The 20,289-nt window shown below is 51.3% G+C and overlaps 2 protein-coding genes across 8 annotated transcripts; one reads left to right on the forward strand and one right to left on the reverse strand.

The window, feature by feature from the left end:
• Positions 1–3,350: 3,350 nt before the first annotated feature.
• On the forward strand, positions 3,351–13,935 carry LOC105479275 (adhesion molecule with Ig like domain 1). Of its 3 annotated transcripts, none has more exons than XM_011737229.2 (2): positions 3,351–3,664; positions 4,082–13,935. In XM_011737229.2, exon 2 carries the CDS (start codon positions 4,169–4,171, stop codon positions 5,648–5,650), a length of 1,482 nt encoding a protein of 493 aa, XP_011735531.1. In that variant the 5' UTR covers positions 3,351–3,664; positions 4,082–4,168; the 3' UTR covers positions 5,651–13,935. The 3 variants fall into 3 exon arrangements, with proteins under 3 accessions (XP_011735531.1, XP_070955375.1, XP_011735533.1); XM_071099274.1 differs by having other exon boundaries at positions 3,378–3,494; positions 4,082–8,930; XM_011737231.3 differs by having other exon boundaries at positions 3,510–3,664; positions 4,104–8,930.
• A 600-nt stretch (positions 13,936–14,535) lies between these two features.
• LOC105479277 (cytochrome b561 family member D1) lies at positions 14,536–20,222 on the reverse strand. Of its 5 annotated transcripts, XM_011737235.3 has the most exons (4): positions 18,784–20,222; positions 18,449–18,552; positions 17,921–17,958; positions 17,098–17,351 (listed from the first exon to the last, which is right to left on the reverse strand). In XM_011737235.3, exons 1-4 carry the CDS (start codon positions 18,929–18,931, stop codon positions 17,240–17,242), a joined length of 402 nt encoding a protein of 133 aa, XP_011735537.2. In that variant the 5' UTR covers positions 18,932–20,222; the 3' UTR covers positions 17,098–17,239. The 5 variants fall into 5 exon arrangements, with proteins under 5 accessions (XP_011735538.1, XP_011735536.1, XP_011735539.1 ...); XM_011737236.3 differs by lacking the exon at positions 18,449–18,552 and having other exon boundaries at positions 14,536–17,351; positions 18,917–20,222; XM_011737234.3 differs by lacking the exon at positions 18,449–18,552 and having other exon boundaries at positions 14,536–17,351.
• Between the last annotated feature and the right edge of the window lie 67 nt (positions 20,223–20,289).

Raw genomic sequence — 20,289 nt, forward strand, 5'->3', positions numbered from 1 at the left:
CACAACTCTAGATTCCTGCTACTTAAAGTGTGGTCTCAAAGAAGCATTGGCATCATCTTGTTAGCTTGTTGGAAAAGCAGAATCTCAGGTCACACCCCAGTCCTGGTAATTTAGAATCTCCATGATTATAAGATACTCTGCTGATTTGTCTGCACATTAACATTTTTTAAAGATATGGTTATTTATTTATTTATTTATTTTCTGACAGAGTCTCACTCTGTCGCCCAGGCTGGAGTACAGTGGCATGATCTTGGCTCACTGCAACCTCCACCTCCCAGGTTCAAGTGATTCTCATGCCGCAGCTACCCGAGTAGCCAGGACTACAGGCGTGTACCACCACACCGGACTAATTTTTGTATTTTTAGTAGAGATGGAGTTTTGCCATGTTGGCCAGGATGGTCTTGAACTCCTGCTTCATGTGATCTGCCTGCCTCAGCCTCCCAAAGTGCTGGGATTACAGGGGTGAGCCACTGCACCCGGCCAAAATGATTATTTTTAAAAGGATATGGATTAGCTGAAAAAAGTGATGAGCAACATATCTGTAGTGACCCTTCCAAATTGCAGACACCCACTCTTGAAACTGGTATCCATCATAAGGGGCCTGCTTCTTTTTTTGTATCTGTCTCTCTCCCATACCTTGAACATAGCAGAAAGAGGAAAGGGAGGCTGGGGATGATGGCTTACACATGTAATTCCAGCACTTTGGGAGGCCGAGGAGGGCAGATCACTTGAGGTCAGGAGTTCCCGACCAACCTGGCCAACATGGTGAAACCCCGTCTCTACTAAAAATATAAAAATTAGCTAGGCATGGTAGCGGGCATGTGTAATCTCAGCTACTTGGGAGGCTGAGGCAGGAGAATTGCTTGAACCCAGGAGATGGAGGTTGCAGTGAGCCAAGATTGCGCCACGGAACTCCAGCCTGGGTGACAACAGAGAAACTCTGTCAAAAAAATAAAAAAAAAAAAAAAGAGGAAAGGGAGAGGAGAGAGCCTGGAACAACACTGGGGTGAAAAGTATGCAATATGGAGATGAGGGGTGGGGTGGGAGGAGCATGTGTTTCTCAGGAATATTTGTACAAAACAAAATGATGACATTTCTTTAATGATTATTGAAATGGGTGATGGGTATATCGGAGTTCATTGTACTATTTTCTCTACTTTTGTGTATGTTTGAAAATTTTCAAAATTAAAAAACAGATGTAACTTCAGAGATGATGTGTGTGATAGCCAGCCTCCAAGATGGTCCCAATGATCCTCTCTTCTTGGTATTTGTGTCCTTGTGTAGTTCTTCCATATTCAATCAGGGATTGCATATGTGACCAAAGTGGAGGTGATACCCATCACTTCAAAGAGCCAGATCACTGTGATGTCTGTCTTGCTATCCCTTGGATCTCTTGCTCTGAGGTAAGTCATCTACTGTGTTGTGAGAATACTCAAGTCATCTTGTGGAAAGACCTTTATGGAGAGGAATAGAGGTTTCCTGCCAACAGCCAGCCACACGAAATTAAGTGAGCCTCTATGGCCCCAGTGAAGCCTTCTAATGATAGTAGCTCCATCTAACGTACAACTGCATGAGAAACTGCCAAGCCAGAACTGTCCACCAAACTGCTCTTGAATCTCTGACCAACAGACACTGTGAAAGGCAATAAATGTATATTGTTGTAGGAAGTCACTAAGTTTTGGGGTAATGTGATTGTACAGCAATAGATAACTGATGCAATGTGATTTCAAGATTCTTCACTCCTTGTCCTCCAAAAAGATTACCCTCCTCATCTTTTCAATGATACCTGAAATGAACAGGAACAGAAAGACCTTTCTCTTTTCTTTCTTTTTTTTTTTTTTTTTTTTTTTGAGACAGGGTCTTGCTCTGTCACCCAGGCTGGAATGCAGTGACACAAACATGGCTTACTGCAGCCTTGACCTCCAGGGCTCAAGTGATCTTCCTGCCGCAGCCTCTCAAGTAGTGGGCACCACAGGTGCGTGCCACCATGCCTTATTATTTTTTTTTTTTAAAGAGACAGAGCCTCACCATATTGCCCAGGCTGCTCTCAACTCCTGGGCTCAAGCAGTCCTCCTGCCTCAGCCTCCCAAAGTGCTGGGATTACAGGTGTGAGCCACTGCACCTGGCAGAAAGACCTTTTCACACTATGCGAAAGGTTAACATGCTAATACTCCTTGAAGAGATAATATATTCACTAAAATTCATGGTAAAACATGTGACAGATATAAATTCTTTCTTTTTAAAACTCTTAGCAAGCTAATCTATTGAGACATTAATTTCAGTCTTGATCTTGCTGTTTTAAGAGACTGGAAAGAATAAAAAGGCAATTTCTCGCTTACGGTCCACCATCTCAAGAACAGCTAACGTCTTGAATGATAAGGTCTAGGCTCTTCCTGCATCTCTCTTTCCTCACCCCCAAACAACATACACTAGTAACAGCTTCTTGTTGTTTCAGGGGCCACCCTAAAGAAGACACCCCTCCACCTCTACCACTGGCCTTCATCTTGAGCATTAGGTAACAGAGAAACTATGTTGGAATTGCTCCATAAGGGGAGTGGGGAGCTGGCACTGGCTTAGGAAGAAGGCAAGTGGCCAGACCTAAGGGCTGAATGACTTCCTCCAGGCTGCGAAGGGTTTCGGAGTTTCCAGGAATGGAAATTGTCCCTGGCTTGTATGCAGTCTGTGTGTGTGTGTGTGTGTGTGTGTGTGTGTAGCAGGTGGAGTGGTGAGACGTGCATGAGGTGTCTATAAAGGGGTGTTCTGGGGCCTGGGCCCACCAAACATCCCCTTTCCCCCCACTCCTGCGCAGCTTGCTTGCAGGCTAAGGAGCTGTGCCCTTCAGTGGTTCCTCAAGGGTCATGAACTAGCAGCATCAAGACGGGGTGGGTAGGGGGGAACACTTCCCCCAATTTTTGAGACCCCACCACTACGGAGAGAAGGGGGGAACCTCAGATGTGACTAATGAATTTCCCGCCAACATTGGCAGACGGGAGCTGAGCCAGATTTCTTTAATTTGCGAAATTAAAAGACATGTGACGCCTCTTGCCCGAGTAGGTGCAGCGATCCATTTCAGACTTTTCCTGAGAGCGGGTCTGTGTAGCGAGAAGGGTGCTGGGGAATGGGGGATGGGAGAATGGGGATGGAGGAAGTTATAGCTGATCCCAAGGGGCCACTGCCGCACTTCCTGCCAATTTTCGTCTTTAGTTCAGCGTCCCGAGCTCTCTTTTTGAGGGAAGGACCCCGCGCGCGTCCGCCCGGCCGGCTCCAACACAAACACACGCACGTGCGCCCCGCCCCCGCCGCGCGCACGCGCCCCGAGGCTCTGGCGGCGGCGACGGGCGCGCGCGCGGTGCTCGCTGCCCCCACGCCGCTCCCTCCGCTCGGATCGCTGCGCCTCCAGCTCCCCGCACCGATCCGCGTTAGGCCTGCGGACCTGGAGACAGCGGCCGCGGTCAGTGGGCTCCGGCGGGCTCAGTGGACGAGGCGGTGGCGGGGTGAGCGGAGCGGAGCGGGGCCCCGCAAGTCCCCGGGAGGCGACGGTGCCGGGCGCGGGCCCCTGCGTAAGGCGGGCGCAGTGACAGGCCGGCCGGTGAGGCGCCGCCGGGGGAGGCCGCGACGGAGCTCCCGGACCGGCCATGGGCTGAGACACGTCCTCGCCGAGCAGGTGCAGTGACCGGTGATCCCGGGGGGAGCCCGCCCCTACAGGCCCGGGTACCCTCAACCCCGACCGGACGCGTCCTACCCAGCCCGGTGCCCTGTTGACCTTCCCTCAGCTCCTCCCAAAAGGCACGCCGACCCCACCTCCAAACCCTGCCCGTGCCATCCCTGTGACTCCCAGCAGTCCCTTCCATCCTGTACATACCTGCAGCCTGCACCCCTGTCACCCCAGCCCAGTAGGCCCTCGGGCCACCTCCTCTTTGGCCGATATTTACATCCCACTGCCTGCACAGTGCCTGGAAACTACCCAGCATCTCTTTCCTAGCCCAAAGGGGGTGGAGGTAAGGGTGGGAGGGGAAGTGGGAGAGGGTGTCCTTTCCTCTGGAGTCCTTGGTGACCACAAACCCATCCTTTTTCTCTCAAGTGACCCTTCTGTACCCCACCAGAACATGCCCGGGTGACCTCCTCCCAGATCTTCCTTGTGGCCTTCCTCGCCCACTCCAGTGACACTATGCACCCGCACCGTGACCCGAGAGGCCTCTGGCTCCTGCTGCCGTCCTTGTCCCTGCTGCTTTTTGAGGTGGCCAGAGCTGGCCGAGCCGTGGTTAGCTGTCCTGCTGCCTGCTTGTGCGCCAGCAACATCCTCAGCTGCTCCAAACAGCAGCTGCCCAATGTGCCCCATTCCTTGCCCAGTTACACAGCACTACTGGACCTCAGCCACAACAACCTGAGCCGCCTGCGGGCCGAGTGGACCCCCACGCGCCTGACTCAACTGCACTCCCTGCTGCTGAGCCACAACCACCTGAACTTCATCTCCTCTGAGGCCTTTTCCCCCGTACCCAACCTGCGCTACCTGGACCTCTCCTCCAACCAGCTGCGTACACTGGATGAGTTCCTGTTCAGTGACCTGCAAGTGCTGGAGGTGCTGCTGCTCTACAATAACCACATCATGGCGGTGGACCGGTGCGCCTTCGACGACATGGCCCAGCTGCAGAAACTCTACTTGAGCCAGAACCAGATCTCTCGCTTCCCTCTGGAACTGGTCAAGGAAGGAGCCAAGCTACCCAAACTGACGCTCCTGGATCTCTCTTCTAACAAGCTGAAGAACTTGCCACTGCCTGACCTGCAGAAGCTGCCGGCCTGGATCAAGAATGGGCTGTACCTACATAACAACCCCCTGAACTGCGACTGTGAGCTCTACCAGCTTTTTTCACACTGGCAGTATCGGCAGCTGAGCTCCGTGATGGACTTTCAAGAGGATCTGTACTGCATGAACTCCAAGAAGCTGCACAATGTCTTCAACCTGAGTTTCCTCAACTGTGGCGAGTACAAGGAGCGTGCCTGGGAGGCCCACCTGGGTGACACCTTGATCATCAAGTGTGACACCAAGCAGCAAGGGATGACCAAGGTGTGGGTGACGCCAAGTAATGAACGGGTGCTAGATGAGGTGACCAATGGCACGGTGAGTGTGTCTAAGGATGGCAGTCTTCTTTTCCAGCAGGTGCAGGTCGAGGACGGTGGTGTGTATACCTGCTATGCCATGGGAGAGACTTTCAATGAGACACTGTCTGTGGAATTGAAAGTGCACAATTTCACCTTGCACGGACACCATGACACCCTCAACACAGCCTATACCACCCTAGTGGGCTGTATCCTTAGTGTGGTCCTGGTCCTCATATACCTATACCTCACCCCTTGCCGCTGCTGGTGCCGGGGTGTAGAGAAGCCTTCCAGCCATCAAGGAGACAGCCTCAGCTCTTCCATGCTTAGTACCACACCCAACCATGATCCTATGGCTGGTGGGGACAAAGATGATGGTTTTGACCGGCGGGTGGCTTTCCTGGAACCTGCTGGACCTGGGCAGGGTCAAAACGGCAAGCTCAAGCCAGGCAACACGCTGCCAGTGCCTGAGGCCACAGGCAAGGGCCAACGGAGGATGTCGGATCCGGAATCAGTCAGCTCGGTCTTCTCTGATACGCCCATTGTGGTGTGAGCAGGATGGGTTGGTGGGGAGATTCTGCCCCAGGAGAGGTAATGCACCCCTGAAGGATATGAGGGGATGGAAGAGAGGGCTGGCTGCCCAAGGGAATGGGTTCCTCCTGACCTCAAGGGAATTGGTCCCAGGTACAACAGAGAGCAAGACCCCAAACAGGGTGTGGCTGCCACGATTTTCACATGGGGGTATATTAATCCTCAGACAAATGCTACACCCGTACCCAAAGCCCTGCCAATTCTGTGTGGTAGAGGAAGAGAAACATGTCTGAGTTGGATGGGATTGAGGAAGGAGTGAGGGGAAGAGCAGATTCCCTAAACTTTCATGAGGTCATCCCTAGCTCCTTAAGAGAAAAACATTCAGAAAAAAAATTTTTTTTCTATCTCTGCCCACCCACACCTGTGATGTTGTGTGTGTTGGGGGAGCTTCCACAGGAGCCACACTGGGGAAAAGCTGTAGTATCTTCTTTGTTTAGGAAGTCAAACTTCACAGCTGGGGAAATTGAAAACCTTTGGAAAACGAGTCAGGAAAAGGCTGAGACCTCAATCGGTAACACTTCCCCAAAGCTGTTGTGACTTTCCATTAAAGCCTTCCTCTTTCCTGATGAGCCCTGGGTGGATGGATCTTCGCAGGAGCCTGGCCTGCTGCCTGTTAGTTATGACAGCAGTGTGGGATGTGCTATCTGTGCCTCGTCCTGGGACCAGTAGCACAGAGGGGTACAGCATGAACTGAAGGGTCCATGTCACAGCATCGGTGCCGGCACGAAACTTGTAGATGGGGGGTGAACTCCAGATAGGCTAATTCCCTGGTTGGTGAAACCCTTGGTTAGTATTTGATTCCCAGCATCTGTGTGTCAGGCCAGAGTGGGGGCTGCTGAAGGTAGAGCTTTTATGGATGCCTGCCACAGACATGGTACATGGGCCCACTTCACGCTAGAAGGATGAAGGTAAATCAGCCTCTATTATGTAGCATCCAGCTGGAGCTGATTCTCAATGTATACCATCTCTTCATCCAGTCTCCTTATCAAGCTCAGGTGGGATTCTGAATTTTCCCTAATATGCTGCTCTGTAAGGGGAGGAGTCCAGGAAAGCCTGGCCCCAGCTGGCTAAGAGTAGGCTTGGTGATAGAGAAAATCCAGTATATATCTCCTCTATGTGGACAAGGTTGTCTTGCTCCTCTCAGAGATATCACCTCTGCTGCAAAGTCAAAGCATGGGGTTTTGACATCGGAAGGGCTGGAATTGGGTAGTCTCTACCCCAGAATGGCAATTTGGAGTGCAGCTTAGAGTTCTGCCCTCTCCACAGATTCCAGGCAATCCTGAAGCAGAGATAATCAGGAGTACTAAACTTTCAGAAGGGGAGTTCTGCCACCCCATTCCTCCATTGAGAGGTCTTTGCAGTTGTGGTTGTCAGGCCAGAGGAACTTAAGAAGGATGAGCTCAACATTCCATTCCATCCAAGGTTGCAGAATACTTTGAGTATGGAGATGACTGATCCCTTTAACTTTTCCCTTTGACTAGACTGCATACCCTGGGAGTGGCTGCTCTGAGCTTTGGCGGGGGATGAGCAGGGCGAAGGTGAAAATGTTCTCTGATGTTGGTTTTTCTTAGTGTCTCTTCTCTCCCACGTTTCCGGTCCATTGGAAGTTCTCCAGATCCTCTAGATTTCTGACCTCTTTTTACGTTCTAAGAGGTGTCATTTACCTGTGGGTAAGGGGCTTGGAGGGCCTATTAAGCTTCCCATTAAGATTGGGGAAGGGGACTCAACATCTTCCCCTTGTCTGGGTCCTGGGAACTCAAGACTGCTGTCCATCCTTTATTAGTAACCTAGTTTTGCTGAGAGAGAGGTGCAGCATTTCCCTCAAGTACCTGCATGCTCATAGGTATGCATGCTTATAGGTATGCATGCACACCAGCACCTTGACTTCCACCAGGACAGTGAATCTGTAGTCCCCATTAACGCCACTCTCAGAATGGTCTCCACCAATGTGCACAACTTCATCCACACAATTGTATTCCCCTTTAGAAGAGACAGTGACCATGCCAGGCTCTTCAAATACACACTCCTGTATTTTAATTTCTGAACTCCCTGAAGCTTCACCCACATTTCCATGGCACTGAATCACTTTTCTGCCCAGGCTGGAGTTAGAAGAACCATGGGTTGAAGACCTTGGAAGAAGAGGTGGTGAGGAGCTACCTGGTTCTTCTCAGGAAGAACTCCTGAGTCTCAGGAGACTCCTCAGAAACCTCCCTTAAAGACTATATATATGAGCAATATATGAGCAATTAAGATAGAACTAGGTCATTGAAGGACTCAGAAGGAAACTGGCAAGGGGCTAAGCAGCTGTGAGCTGCTCTTCCTGTTAACTGTCCTCAGGAGAGAAAAGTTGTCTTGATTTATTCCAGAGACTCCTGAGAATTTTGTTACTGGAGCTATAGGAACCAGGACTCCCTCCTCAGACTCATCAGGAAATCTGTGAAAATCTCATCTCCATGCTGCAGTCTCCCCACTTGGCACCATCTATGGCTCTGACGATCTTTAAAGTGAGCGTTAAATGAAGCAGGCCTTCTGGGGCATCGTGATGGAGCTCCTGAGGACTAGGAGGGCCGTTTTCTTCATAATTCCTACCCAGTTTAGGAAATGAGAAAAGGCCCTGTGGCTCTTGTCTCCTGACTATATTCACTAGTTGGGCCTTGAGTTTGAGACACCTGGTAGATGATGTACCTGGCTGCCCTACCAAGAGATTTGATTAGCTTCTTCCCGTGGTTTCAGGTGATAGAACCCAAAGGTAGCTTTTTAATTGGAGAATTGAGTAATCACCATATGTAAGCTCACTAGAACCCTGTGTTGAAAACTGCCAGGTGTGGGTATAAGAAAAGGCCGAGAGATCACCTCCTCTCACCCTACCCCGCACCCATAAACCAGACATGTCTCCCAGGAAGCAGGTGTCCCTGGAGACAGAGTATGACAGGGCTCTACAATCTGTCTGTGTAATTATTTGTGATTTTTTTGTGTGTGTGTGTGTGTTTATGGGGCCCAAGGAAGGGGCCAGGAGAAGGTACACCCTCGCTGGGGAGAACAAAGCAGATGGATCCAGTTTTCTGTGTGTTCTTACCTCTGTACTTCCTCGTAGCTCTGCTGACAAAGCAAGCAGGCCTCCCGTGTCCAAGACCCCATTCCTCCCACTTGTGTACACCTAGGCTGGCAAATCTTGGAGCCTCTGGGCTCTGAAAACTAGACAATGATCATTAAACCTGGCTTGAGTCTCTGTCCTGGCACAATCTGACTGGTTTATTTTTTCAGCCTGTGGGTGGGGTTCACTGTACCTCAGAAGGGTGTGGCCTATCTAGGAAGAAAATCTTTTAAGTGCTATTGTACGGACATGGGTGAAATACACATCTAGGCATTAAGATGGACCAGGGGTCAGCAAACATTTTCTCTAACGAGCCAGATAGTAAATATTTGAGGCTCTGCAGACCACACAGTCTCTGTTACAACTCAACTGTGCTGCTATAGCCTGAGTGTAGTCACAGACAGGACAAAAATGAATGACTGTGGCTCTGGTCCAAAAAAGATTTGACTTATGGACATTGAAACTTGAATTTCATATAATTTTAACATGCCTTTTGAGTTTTTCCAACCATTAAAAAATACATAAACTATTATTAGCTCACAGGCCACATAAAACCAGGCAATGGGCTGGTTTGACCAACAGATCATAGTTTGCTGACCTCTAAGATAAGATTCTCAAATGTCACTGAAGCTTTAGAGTTTAGAAATCAAATGACTTGATGCTCGCTGAGGCTTGTAGGTAATGAAGCCTTCCTGGATCCCTAGGGCAGAGGGTTGCCACCCTTGCAGAGTTCTCTTAAAAGTCTGGATCAAGCCTACTGACCGTACCATGGAAAAAATGCTTGGATTGGGTTTTTAAAAATGGTGGGGAGCAGCTCACTTTCACAGAATTTTTTATTATCAGTATTTTCATGTTGTAAATGGTAGCCATCTTAGGCTAAAAGTATATTCACCTAATGGGCAGGTTAATCTTCCTTGACAGGTTTAGTGTGTCCTAGGCATTGCGTGGAACGGAAAAATGCAGTCCCTACGTTTTGGTGCAGATTCAGCCTACCAGAAGTTGGACTGGATTCTCAACTCTTAACCCTGCTGATTCTTTGGCTACTCTCTTGGTGATTCTAGAAGAGGGTTGTCATGGCAGATTCCAAGGGGGGAGAGGAAATGATACAAGGAAAAAAATTGAAAGAATCCGAATTTGAATACTTACCTAAAGTCTTGACCGAAGGGCAGCCCTCCTCTATTTGGAAAGTTGTTTTTCACTTCAGGAGGAACAACCAAGGTGATGAGGGGTGGAGCTACTGCACAACCAGCCACATCAGACAAGTCAACTTTGGCAGTCAGTGAAATGACAGCTGTTGATGTCAGAGCACTCCCATACTCTGCATTTATATAGTTTTTCATCTGCAAAGCAGTTTTTCTGTGGCTGACAGTCTGGCCAACAGGATGAAGCCAATAAGGAGAGCAAGTCTGATGAGAACTACTTGGAGTTCTCTCTTCTGTTTTGGCCTGTGCCCAGCCCAAGGAAGTCCATGGCTGCATCTCTTCAACACCCCCCAACCACCCACCACCCACATCCTCACCACCTCCCCATCACCTCCCCCAAGCCACAAGAAGTTCCTTAGATTCTGGCCAAGATGGGCAATTTTGTCTGCCATGCCTTGCAGCACTTACCCTGGCTACTCTTAGGTAGCACTTGCGGGGAGGGAGGAGGCTAATATGACAGTTTTCTTTGAGAATAGATACGAGTTCAGTGCATTGGTTAGCCTGGCCTCTCTTCCCCACAATCTCTCAACTCCTTCCCTTTCTGCACTTGCACTTCTTGCACCACTTATCTTGTGTCTCCCAGGAAACCAGTGGGGAAGCTTCACTTTCCCCACCCACATAGCAGAAAAGGCTCAGGCCCCTGCAGTGGGATGGTTGGCTTTTCTGGTCTAGCCACAGTAAGCCTGTGCTGGATGCTTCCTCTCCTGGGGCTTGAGAGAGGAAGGCTAAAGCAGCTGCCAGTCAAACCCCTTCATCAGGCTTCTACACTCTCAAGTGGAAAATGCAAAATAGTGAAGACACCTAGACCTGCCCTGAGGCCTCCAATCTAGTCAGCTTGTTTACTCTCCCTGGTTGGAACCATGGCCTGAGAGAACCAACCTGCAGTGAGCCAGGATGTGGAGCCCTGCGGTGGGACTTCTGGATGCCCTTCGGCACTGGCATACATTAGGTGAGACTGGCATACATTAGGCAGGAGTCACGCCAAGGCCCGTGTGTGTGTCCATGTGTACACAAATACAGGTTGGCGAGTACTGCAGTGATTGTACTTTGTGCTGCATTTCCCTCACCTCCCACTGCTCCCTCACTTGGTCGTAGTTTGCTTTTGTGGGGCCTGAGCAGAACTGAGCATCCTTAGAAAGCACCATGAGATAACTGGGTATCTGCTTTAAAGATAGGGATGCTAGGGGTCCACTCATGTATATTCAGTGAGACAGAGTTGACTCCTCAGATACCATTGAATAGCCTGAAGTCGTTCCTTAATCTGCTTCCAACAGAGGTCAAAAACTCGTCTGGGAAATCCTAACAATAGCAGGTGGATTATAAACTGAGATTGTTATTCTGTGATGCATCTCGTGACTAGTCAAGTCTCCTGAGAGGGTAGGTAGGGGGAAGGTCCCCTCACTGGAGGTAATTTCTGCCTATATGAAGGGGTTAAGCCCAGCACCATGCTGGAGATGGGCTACTTCAAACCACCCTCCAGGGCAGTTCTTTTCAGCTTGTCTTCTCTGTGCAGTGCTGGTGAGAACTGCTGAGGCTCTGCACACAATGCCTGGCTAGTGTTTCATTCCTGGATCCCAGGACAGAAAAAACAATTAAGATAAAAAACGAATATTCAAGCCTCTGCACTGCTGTTGTTCCTGCTTCTTTGCATCCACTCCAGGCAGACTGCTGGCTGCTCTCAGACAAATGGAATGGAAAGTATCCTTCCCCAATTTAAAATTTAAACAGAACTGCTTTCAGTGTGTGTGTGTGCGGGTGTGTGAATGCCAATAAAGCACTTGGAGGAGGAGGGGACTGATCCTACTCCAAGAGCCTGAAATGGGGGAAAAGGGAAACCAGGCTGTGGACCCCCAGAAGCCAAGGGTCCCTGCTCTGCATCTCCAATGCCTGAGGCAAGTGTTGCTCATTCTGTGGCTTCGGGAAACAGGGTCTGTGGTGATGCTGTTTGTTCCAGTTGCTCCTCCCTTCCTAGCTTGTCCACCCCACTTTTCCCTCAGAAGGTCAGAATTAGGAGAGATTTAGATAGACTTGGGACCTACAGCTCCCGATGAAGACCAGCTCCAAGAACTTCAGGCTGGACCTAGGGAGCAACTATATTGACTCCGAGATCTGCAGTCTGCCCTGTGATTTGAGAACACCAGGTAGGCAGCACTTACGGCAAACTTCACTAGTCATGGCCTTGGTGGCATTTCTGGCAGGAGTTGGTAAGAGCTGACCTTGCATCTGGAAGGAAGAAATGTGTCCCTGTTTTCTTATGATTGCCAGAACAAGTCTCTGAGACTTAGATCCCCTAACTGTCATTATCCGTAACTGTTTATTGCCTAAGAAGCATAAAGCCCAAAGCCTGGCTCAGTGAAAGAGAAGGACAAGAACATAATAATACCACCTGTTTACATGTGTTTAATGCTTTGAATTTTCCAATTCCTATTAACATTCATTGTCTCATCAAATCCTCACAACATCCCTGTGAGGTAGGTCAGGCAATAAGTGGTTTGCCCACAGCCACACTAGTGATAGGGACGCAGTAAACCCATACTGCAGGTTTCCCAGCCCCCAAGCCGATGCGCCTTTCATTTCATGTTACACAGGGTCTTTGTGCCAACCAGACACAGGAGCATCAGGAGCACTACCAGAAGCCTCCCTGCTCTCTAAGCTTGCAGAGGGGACCCAGAAATGCTGGGTTTGAGGCATCAAGACCAGGGGTGCCCCCTGGAGGCCAAGACAGGTAAACAGAAGGAAGGCCAGGAGTACTAGAAGTTAGGCTCAGCAGCCATCCCTGCCACCACCATAGGTCTCAGCCTAGCATATACTGTGTTCCCTACATATCTTGACCTTTGTCAGGTGCAAGTCTTATTAGTTCACTGAGAGGACACAGTGCCCACTCCCAGACGACAGTGCAAGGCGTGGCTAGCAGCAAGATTCCTGACATCCTTCCACAGTGCCTCCCCATTCTGTTACACTCTGCAACCCAGGAAGAGGGGGAAGGTGAGGGCTGACTGACTCAGCCTGCAAGTGCTTAGAGATCTGAAGCTGAAAGGCTCCAGCACCATTCAGCTAATGATTATTATTAACTCTGAACACGCTTTGGCACAGCAGCCAGCTGGCTCAGGGAGGATGCCTAAATCTCCCACAGTGAGGTTTTAAAAACAAGACCTGGCTAGGCACAGTGGCTCACGCCTGTAATCTCAGCAGTTTGGAAGGCTGATGTGGGCAGATCATGAGGTCAAGAGATCAAGACCATCCTGGCCAACATAGTGAAATCCCGTCCCTACTAAAAATACAAAAAGTAGCTGGTTGTGGTGGTGCGCACTTGTAGTCCCAGCTACTCGGGACGCTGAGGCAGGAGAATCGCTTGAACCTGGGAGGCAGAGGTTGCAGTGAGCCAAGATCGTGCCATTGCACTCCAGCATGGCGGCAGAGTGTGACTCCGTCTTAAAAAAAAAAAAACCAGACCTACAGCAGCCATGCACGGGGGTGGAAGGGTGGGACGATGAGAAAGAAGGGATGGGCCAGTGAGTGCGAAGGGCAGCCTGCCTTGTGAAAGGGTGGGGAGAGAGGAGGCCCAGAATGGCAAGTGGTAACAGCCTACCACTTAAGAGCCAAGAAGGTGAGGCTGGAGGACTTCCCCAGACACAGAGCTCCTCCCATTCCACACCAACCCCAGCCATGATGGGGCTCAGAGGAGGGGTGGTTACAGGAAAGACGCAGGCTTGGGAGGGGTATCTGAACCCAGAAGGGTAATCTCATTTCCATTCAGATTTGGATACAGAAGCCATCTATATTTCTAATGTCCTCAAGGTTGAATCTGAATATAATCAAACTTGGAATATAATCAAATTTGGAATATAATCAAATTTGGAATCAGGACTTAGCTTGATATGAAAATGTGTGCAAATGACATTCAAATGTTTTAAATCTAAGCACGCTGTCCTGGCTTTTTTTTTTTTTTTTTTTTAAAAAGGCAAAACAGGCTGACCACTAGCAGCTTTCCTTAGCCAGGGAGCAAGGACAAAAGGGCAACCATGTGCTTCTCCTCCAAGGCGTTTCCTTCCTTGCTGAGGAGCCAAGTGAATACCCCAGACATGAGAATAAGGGAGGTGCGGGGAACAGAGGATGGTGGAGGAGGGAACACACAAGCAGGAGGCCATGCAGCTGGGAGCCACTGAGATCCCAGCTGGAGGAAGAGTGCCCTGGCACTGAGGTCTAATGGCTGTCCAGCTGCTGCCCCAGGATGTGAGGGCAGGTGGTGATGAAGGGAGAAATGGAAAGAAGGGGGAGGGAAGTCCCTCCGCAATCCGGCCTGCCAGGATGAAGGGCTCCTCCTGGTGACCTATTCCCTACACTGCAGTCAGACCAGGCTAAGCAGGAGACCACCTGTGCCCTCCTCTCTGCTCTGTGCCCCTGCCCTACAGGCCTGCTGGTCAGAAAGGCGACAGCTGGGGCCCCTTCCTCCTGCAGAATATAAATGACTCCCCCTTCCTCCCAGGGCTGGGAATAGACATCAGATGGCACAGCCCACGCAAACTGCCGGCTGTCAGCACGCCTGCCCGCCCGCCCGCCCGCCCACCAACCCCCGCACCACCTGGGAGGAGGCAGCACCTCAGGCAGGCTCAGGCTTTACGGCACTGCCTGCTTGCTCTCAGAGCAAGCTGGTGAACTTTGCCTGGTCCTCCTACCCTGCAGCAGGTAGAGTGAGCCCCTCAGCGCTGGCTGTGATGAGGAAAGAGGAGATGCAGTCCCTGGATCAAAATCAACGCAGGTGAGATTCTCCATGCAGCCCCAGTAACCGTTTCTGCCGAGTTCACACCACACTGAGAGTTTGAGAGGAGGGAGGACAATGAAAGAGACAGGGACAATACCCTTCTGCACAGCAGGGACCTCCTTTAGATGCTTGTCCTGGGAGAGGCAATCTCCCCCAGTAGGGGCATAATGAGGTACATGGAGAGGACACTTCTGCCCTTGCTGTCCCCATTCTTGTACTATTGAATCAAACCAACCTCCTTACTTCTGAGCTACCCGGAGAGGAGGACCTGAATCTTCAAAAGACCCAGGACATCCACAACACTAACATCTAGGAACACCTGCCCCTGCTCCCGGGAACTGGAGCTCCAGCGCCTACACCCCAGGCTTCCCAGAGTTCCCTGTGAGCTATGTCTACCTGCCTCAGCAGCACTTTCCTGGCTCAGCTGTTGTCAGGCCTTGCCATGATCTAGGAAGGTCCCATCTTCTCAACTGAGCCAGACCACAACTAAACAGTCTAGCATCCAGTCCTCACCACCGAGGGCAGTCTGGGGAACTACTTTCAGCTGCAGCAAGGAGGGTGGTGGTCTCTGTAGGGAAGAGAGCCCAGCCCTCATTTGCCAGCTGGCACCAAACTCAGCCCCCTCTTGGACCTAAGAGCTGGCAAGAGATGACAAGTGAGGAAAGCTTAGATAACAAGGGAAGAGGGGGAACCAGAGAAACTTTGTTTTCTTTGGATCAGAAAAGCCCTGCCCCACTTCCTTGGCCCTTATGAAAAGCTTCAAAAAGTGCCCAGAAGCTATGTGCTAAGGCAAGAACCTGAGCCCTAAGAAGGGCAAAGCATGAGATGCCCAGGGCTCCTTTGCTCTAAGAAGTGATTTCAGGGAGGGAGCACACGCAGGCCCTGCAGCCCTCAAGCCCAGATCCTGAGGTGGGCTGAAGGGAGATCTCAGCTGGGCTGGGCAGCCCAGCCAGGAGCCTTCAGCTTGGTTAAGTCAATGCCCTCCTGCTTCTCCAAAAGCTTTAAAGTGACTTTAGTGCATTTACTGTCTTAGAGTCCAGAAGACTCTCACCTGAGTCCCTTCTCTCCACAGCGCCTGACCCCCTGTGCCCTGGCACAGGGACCAAATCAGCACAAATTTCTGAAGGGCCTCAAGGGCAGAGCTGTCCCTCCAGGGGAGTAAAGAGAGAGTAAAGAACTACCCCGAGTCGCCGGGCGCGGTGGCTCACGCCTGTAATCCCAGCACTTTGGGAGGCCGAGGCGGGCGGATCACAAGGTCAGGAGATCGATACCATGGTGAAACCCCGTTTCTACTAAAAATACAAAAAATTAGCCGGGCGCGGTGGCGGGCGCCTGTAGTCCCAGCTACTCAGGAGGCTGAGGCAGGAGAATGGCGTGAACCCGGGAGGCGGAGCTTGCAGTGAGCCGAGATTGCGCCACTGCACTCCAGCCTGGGCGACAGAGCGAGACTCTGTCTCAAAAAAAAAAAAAAAAAAAAAAAAAAAAGAACTACCCCGAGTCTGCTAAGTGGTCCACATGGTCCACGGCTGGGAGGGTGTTCTGAGACATCGACCTGACAGATGCTGAGTATTAGAGAAGGAAGGAACTTAAGAGACTGTTTAGAAACATTTCACAGATGAAGAAACGGAGGTCCTTAGATATGAAACACACCTAAGGTTGTACAACAGAGCCTAACAGGACCATATCCCATAAATAAGACCCATGGGCTCTCTCCACTACATCACACTGCTTTCTTAAAAGTAACCCAAATATCCATGGATATTTGGGATATTTCATTACTTACGGGAACCCAATTTTTCATCAGGCACACAAGCAAGAAATGACCACCAGGACATCACTATCACCACCCAAAACTCTGTCTCTCATCAAGTAGAGGCTTCAGGATCAGGCTCTCCCTCACCTTCCAGTCATACCCTGTACATTTTCCCATTCTGACCCACTGAATTATTCCTCAACAACAGCAGCTTTGGTTTCTGCAGTCCCTGAACCAGCCAAGAAGTGCAAAAACCTGATCACTTCTGAAATAGATCCCTTAGAGATCCCCGAATGAACCATGATGTTCAAGGCAAGTGTCCCACCCAGATTAAGAGTTCGCAGGAACTCACATTTCCATTTTCTTCCTCGGCAAGTAAGATCTGGAGATCTGGTGCATGATCACCAGGGCTGGATAGATGGGCAGTGCCAGGCACAGGTACCAGGCTGCACCTTTGATCTGGGCCTGGAACCATACTGAGTACATGCCCAGAAGCACCGTCACTGTAGCCATCAGGTAGACCACCAGTCCACACGTCAGATGGTAGAGCTTGAGGCGAGCCACCCTCGAGACCCTGGCTGCCCGGGGACAAAGGAGGCAGAGCCCACACAGTGCCTGGACACCAGTGGCCAGCAGTGTCAGGGCTCCCACCCAGCTGTGCCAGGACACCAGATGAGGCAGCTCACTGCGGGTCCTGCTGGAGATGATGAAGCCCAGGCCCAGAGCTGCACAGAGGATGGCTAGGGTCTGCCCTGCCCAGTGGAGCCGGATCCGTGCTTTTCGGGAGCAGAAGAAGAACGGGGAGTGTTCAGGTGAGAAGAGTAGGATAGCTTCAGCCATGCAGAGGCAGAACTGTGAACATAGGAGAAAGCCAGTAAGCCTCATGTCTGGCTTGGAGGCCTGAGAAAAAGGAGGTGCTCTCATACATCCTAACAAAGAGGACAAAGGGTAAGGGTTAAATAAGTTCCACCAGGACCACCAGTCTCACAGCTCAACATTTCTGGGAACAACTGGGAATCAGCACTCGAGTGCACATCTCCTCGTTCAGGTTGACACCTCCCCATCCCAACCTCTACAATGACTCCCATTTCTTGACCAGTGGAACAGCAAATGTTAAACTTCTCCCTGAACTTTGGGGACAAGTCGGGAAATGACTGGGTAACACCTCTCCCCGCTTCTCCTTTCAGGCCCCAGTGGAGAAAGAAAGATCTTCCATGCCCTCCCACCCTTTTCAACTACCTGACATCTGCCTATGGCCCAGCCCTCCAGGTTTCCCAATCCCATAGGCTGCAGGGAAAAATGAACCCTAGATGTTTCCTCCACCTGCCTTAACCTTAGAAAGGCTGAGCTTTCTGAAAGCTGGGTGCTTTCAGAATGAGGTGAGGCATACCCAAACAAATCAGATAGAAGCCCAAACTCACCGCCAAGGACATGAATACAGGGTGCCAGGAGAAAAGACCTAAGAATCAAAGAGAACAGGCTGAGGGCTTGGTACCATTGTTCTTGCCCCTGTAGCTAGGTGGAACCCAAAGAATCTAGCCACATGAGAAAAGTACCATCCCCAATCCTAATCGGGAACAGGAACTAAGGACAAAGTGGAGCAGCCAAGGGGCCCAGAGTGAGCAACCAAGAGGGCCTCCCTATCCACACACAACAGTTTGGCCTGGGTTCCCCTTTCAGCACCTCTTAGCTGGCAGCCCAGTCCTCTGCCTTTTTTGTTTGTTTTTTGTTTTTTTGAGACGGAGTCTCACTCTGTCGCACAGGCTGGAGTGCAGTGGCGCAATCTCGGCTCACTGCAGCCTCCACTTCTCGGGTTCAAGCGATTCTCCTCCCTCAGCCTCCCAAGTAGCTGGAACTACAGGCGCGCGCCATCATGCCTGGCTAATTTTTGTGTTCTTAGTAGAGACGGGGTTTCACCATGTTGGCCAGGCTGGTCTCGAACTCCTGACCTCAAGTGATCCACCCGCGTCGGCCTCCCAAAGTGCTGGGATTTCAGGCGTGACCCACTGCGCCCGGCCTCCTTCACTTCTATTCTCCATCAGGGGACCTGTTTCTGAGGAAGTAGTTCGGTCTGTTCAATCGTCTGCCCTTCCCCCTCAGCACCCCAAACTCCATTCTTCCAGGATCCCTGGACCTCGCCCCACCAGGCCCTCAAAATCCCTCCACTGTTTCTGTCTCCCCTTTACAGCTGGGGTCCCTCCTCCAAGTCTCCCGGCGTTCCCAAGCGCTGCCCCTCCAGCATCTCCGCTCCGCCCCCTTCCGCAGCCCCGCCCCGCACACTCACTGGTTCCTGGACGGGACAGCGCTGTCAGAAAGATGGTGAAGCCCAAAGCTACCAGGTGCGCCAAGATCCCACTGCCTCTCCGCAGCCAGCGGGTCAGTCTCGGCTCCCCAGCTGAAGCGGGAACCAGACCTACCTCCAAGGGCTGCATGGCCGTGGCCGGCGGGCTCGCACACTCCAGCTGCCCGAACACGTCTTCCGGGTTTGCGATCGCGGAGGCGGCGGCGGCTGCAGGAGAGGCTCCTCCCCCGGGACGCCGCCGGCAGTGCGACGGAGTGGCCCACAGCGCCCTCTGGGGGCTGGGGGGGAAGCGCGAGTGCCCCGGAGAGGCCCGCTCCCGTGGGAGCCCGGAGGCAGAAGGGGACCGAACAGTTCCCGGCCCACCTTCATTTGTTTCTGTGTGTCTGTCTACAAGGGCCTAAATCCCAAGCAGCCTCTGGAAATACATTTGTGGCAAATGATTTCAGTGAAACCCCAAATCACACACTTGGTACGCTGAACCAAGAGCGTGAAACCAGTGTTTGGAGCCGATTTCTAGTAGTACTGGATTTCCCTGGCTGTGCACTGTCTCCTGTCACCTCCTTCTGTGTTGTTCAGGGAACAAGCTTCCTCCCTGCCTAAAGGCAAGGAGACTAGGAAAGGACATGGCCAAAATATAGTGCCTTGAACCTGGTGGACCAAAGGAGAGAGATGCAAGTCTCATCTCGCATCTGCACGGAAGTGGTTCCCAGCGAGATAAATGGAATAACTAGGGCACTCCCAGCCCTGCCGCCTCCTCACAAGCTGCTCAGCCCTGAGGAGCCAGGTGATCCTGAAGGACCAAGGCCTCCCACACTCCGGTGGCCTCCCACACCACCAGTTCTGCAAGTGATGATGCCTTTTCCCTTCCTGCCTCCAAAAAAGGTGTGGTTCAACCCAAGGAGGCCTCCCTGGGAAAGGTTCTACCCCTTCCTTAAAGGCAAACCCACAGGCCGGGAAGGAAGGCTGTCCAATAGAAAACAGGAACATCCCAACAGCAATGACCAACCCAGCTCAAGCTCCCTAAGTGGCTGAGAAAATGAGGCTGCTGGTAAGAGGTGGGAAAAGCAGGAACAGCTGAAGAAAAACAGGCAATAATTCAGGGAGGGATGGACGCCTAGGGTTGCTGAAGGACCAGAAAAGGGTCACAAGCCAATTCCCAGATCCTCAGGGCAAGGATCCTAGAGAAGAGCCAGAAGTGCAGCTTCCCCTCTCAAGTTTTTCTTCCCAATGGGACCATAGTCGTCTCTGGGGTCAAGACTCAGGAAGCCTTGCTCATTCAGAGCCACACGCCTCATCATCCTGTCTGGAGAGACTCCCCCAGTGACACAAACTCCACACATTTTTCACACTATTGAAAGTGAGAAGATGACAGTAATAATAATAATGAGCATAAGAGACTTTTGCAGGCAAGCTATGGGAGCTGGAGTCTTGCTGCCTATCATCTCAGCCTCCCAGGGTAGGGCTGGGGACAGTAAGGACACTCATTTT

The sequence above is a fragment of the Macaca nemestrina genome, chromosome 1 (assembly GCF_043159975.1).
Source record: "Macaca nemestrina isolate mMacNem1 chromosome 1, mMacNem.hap1, whole genome shotgun sequence".
Lineage (NCBI taxonomy): Eukaryota > Metazoa > Chordata > Mammalia > Primates > Cercopithecidae > Macaca > Macaca nemestrina.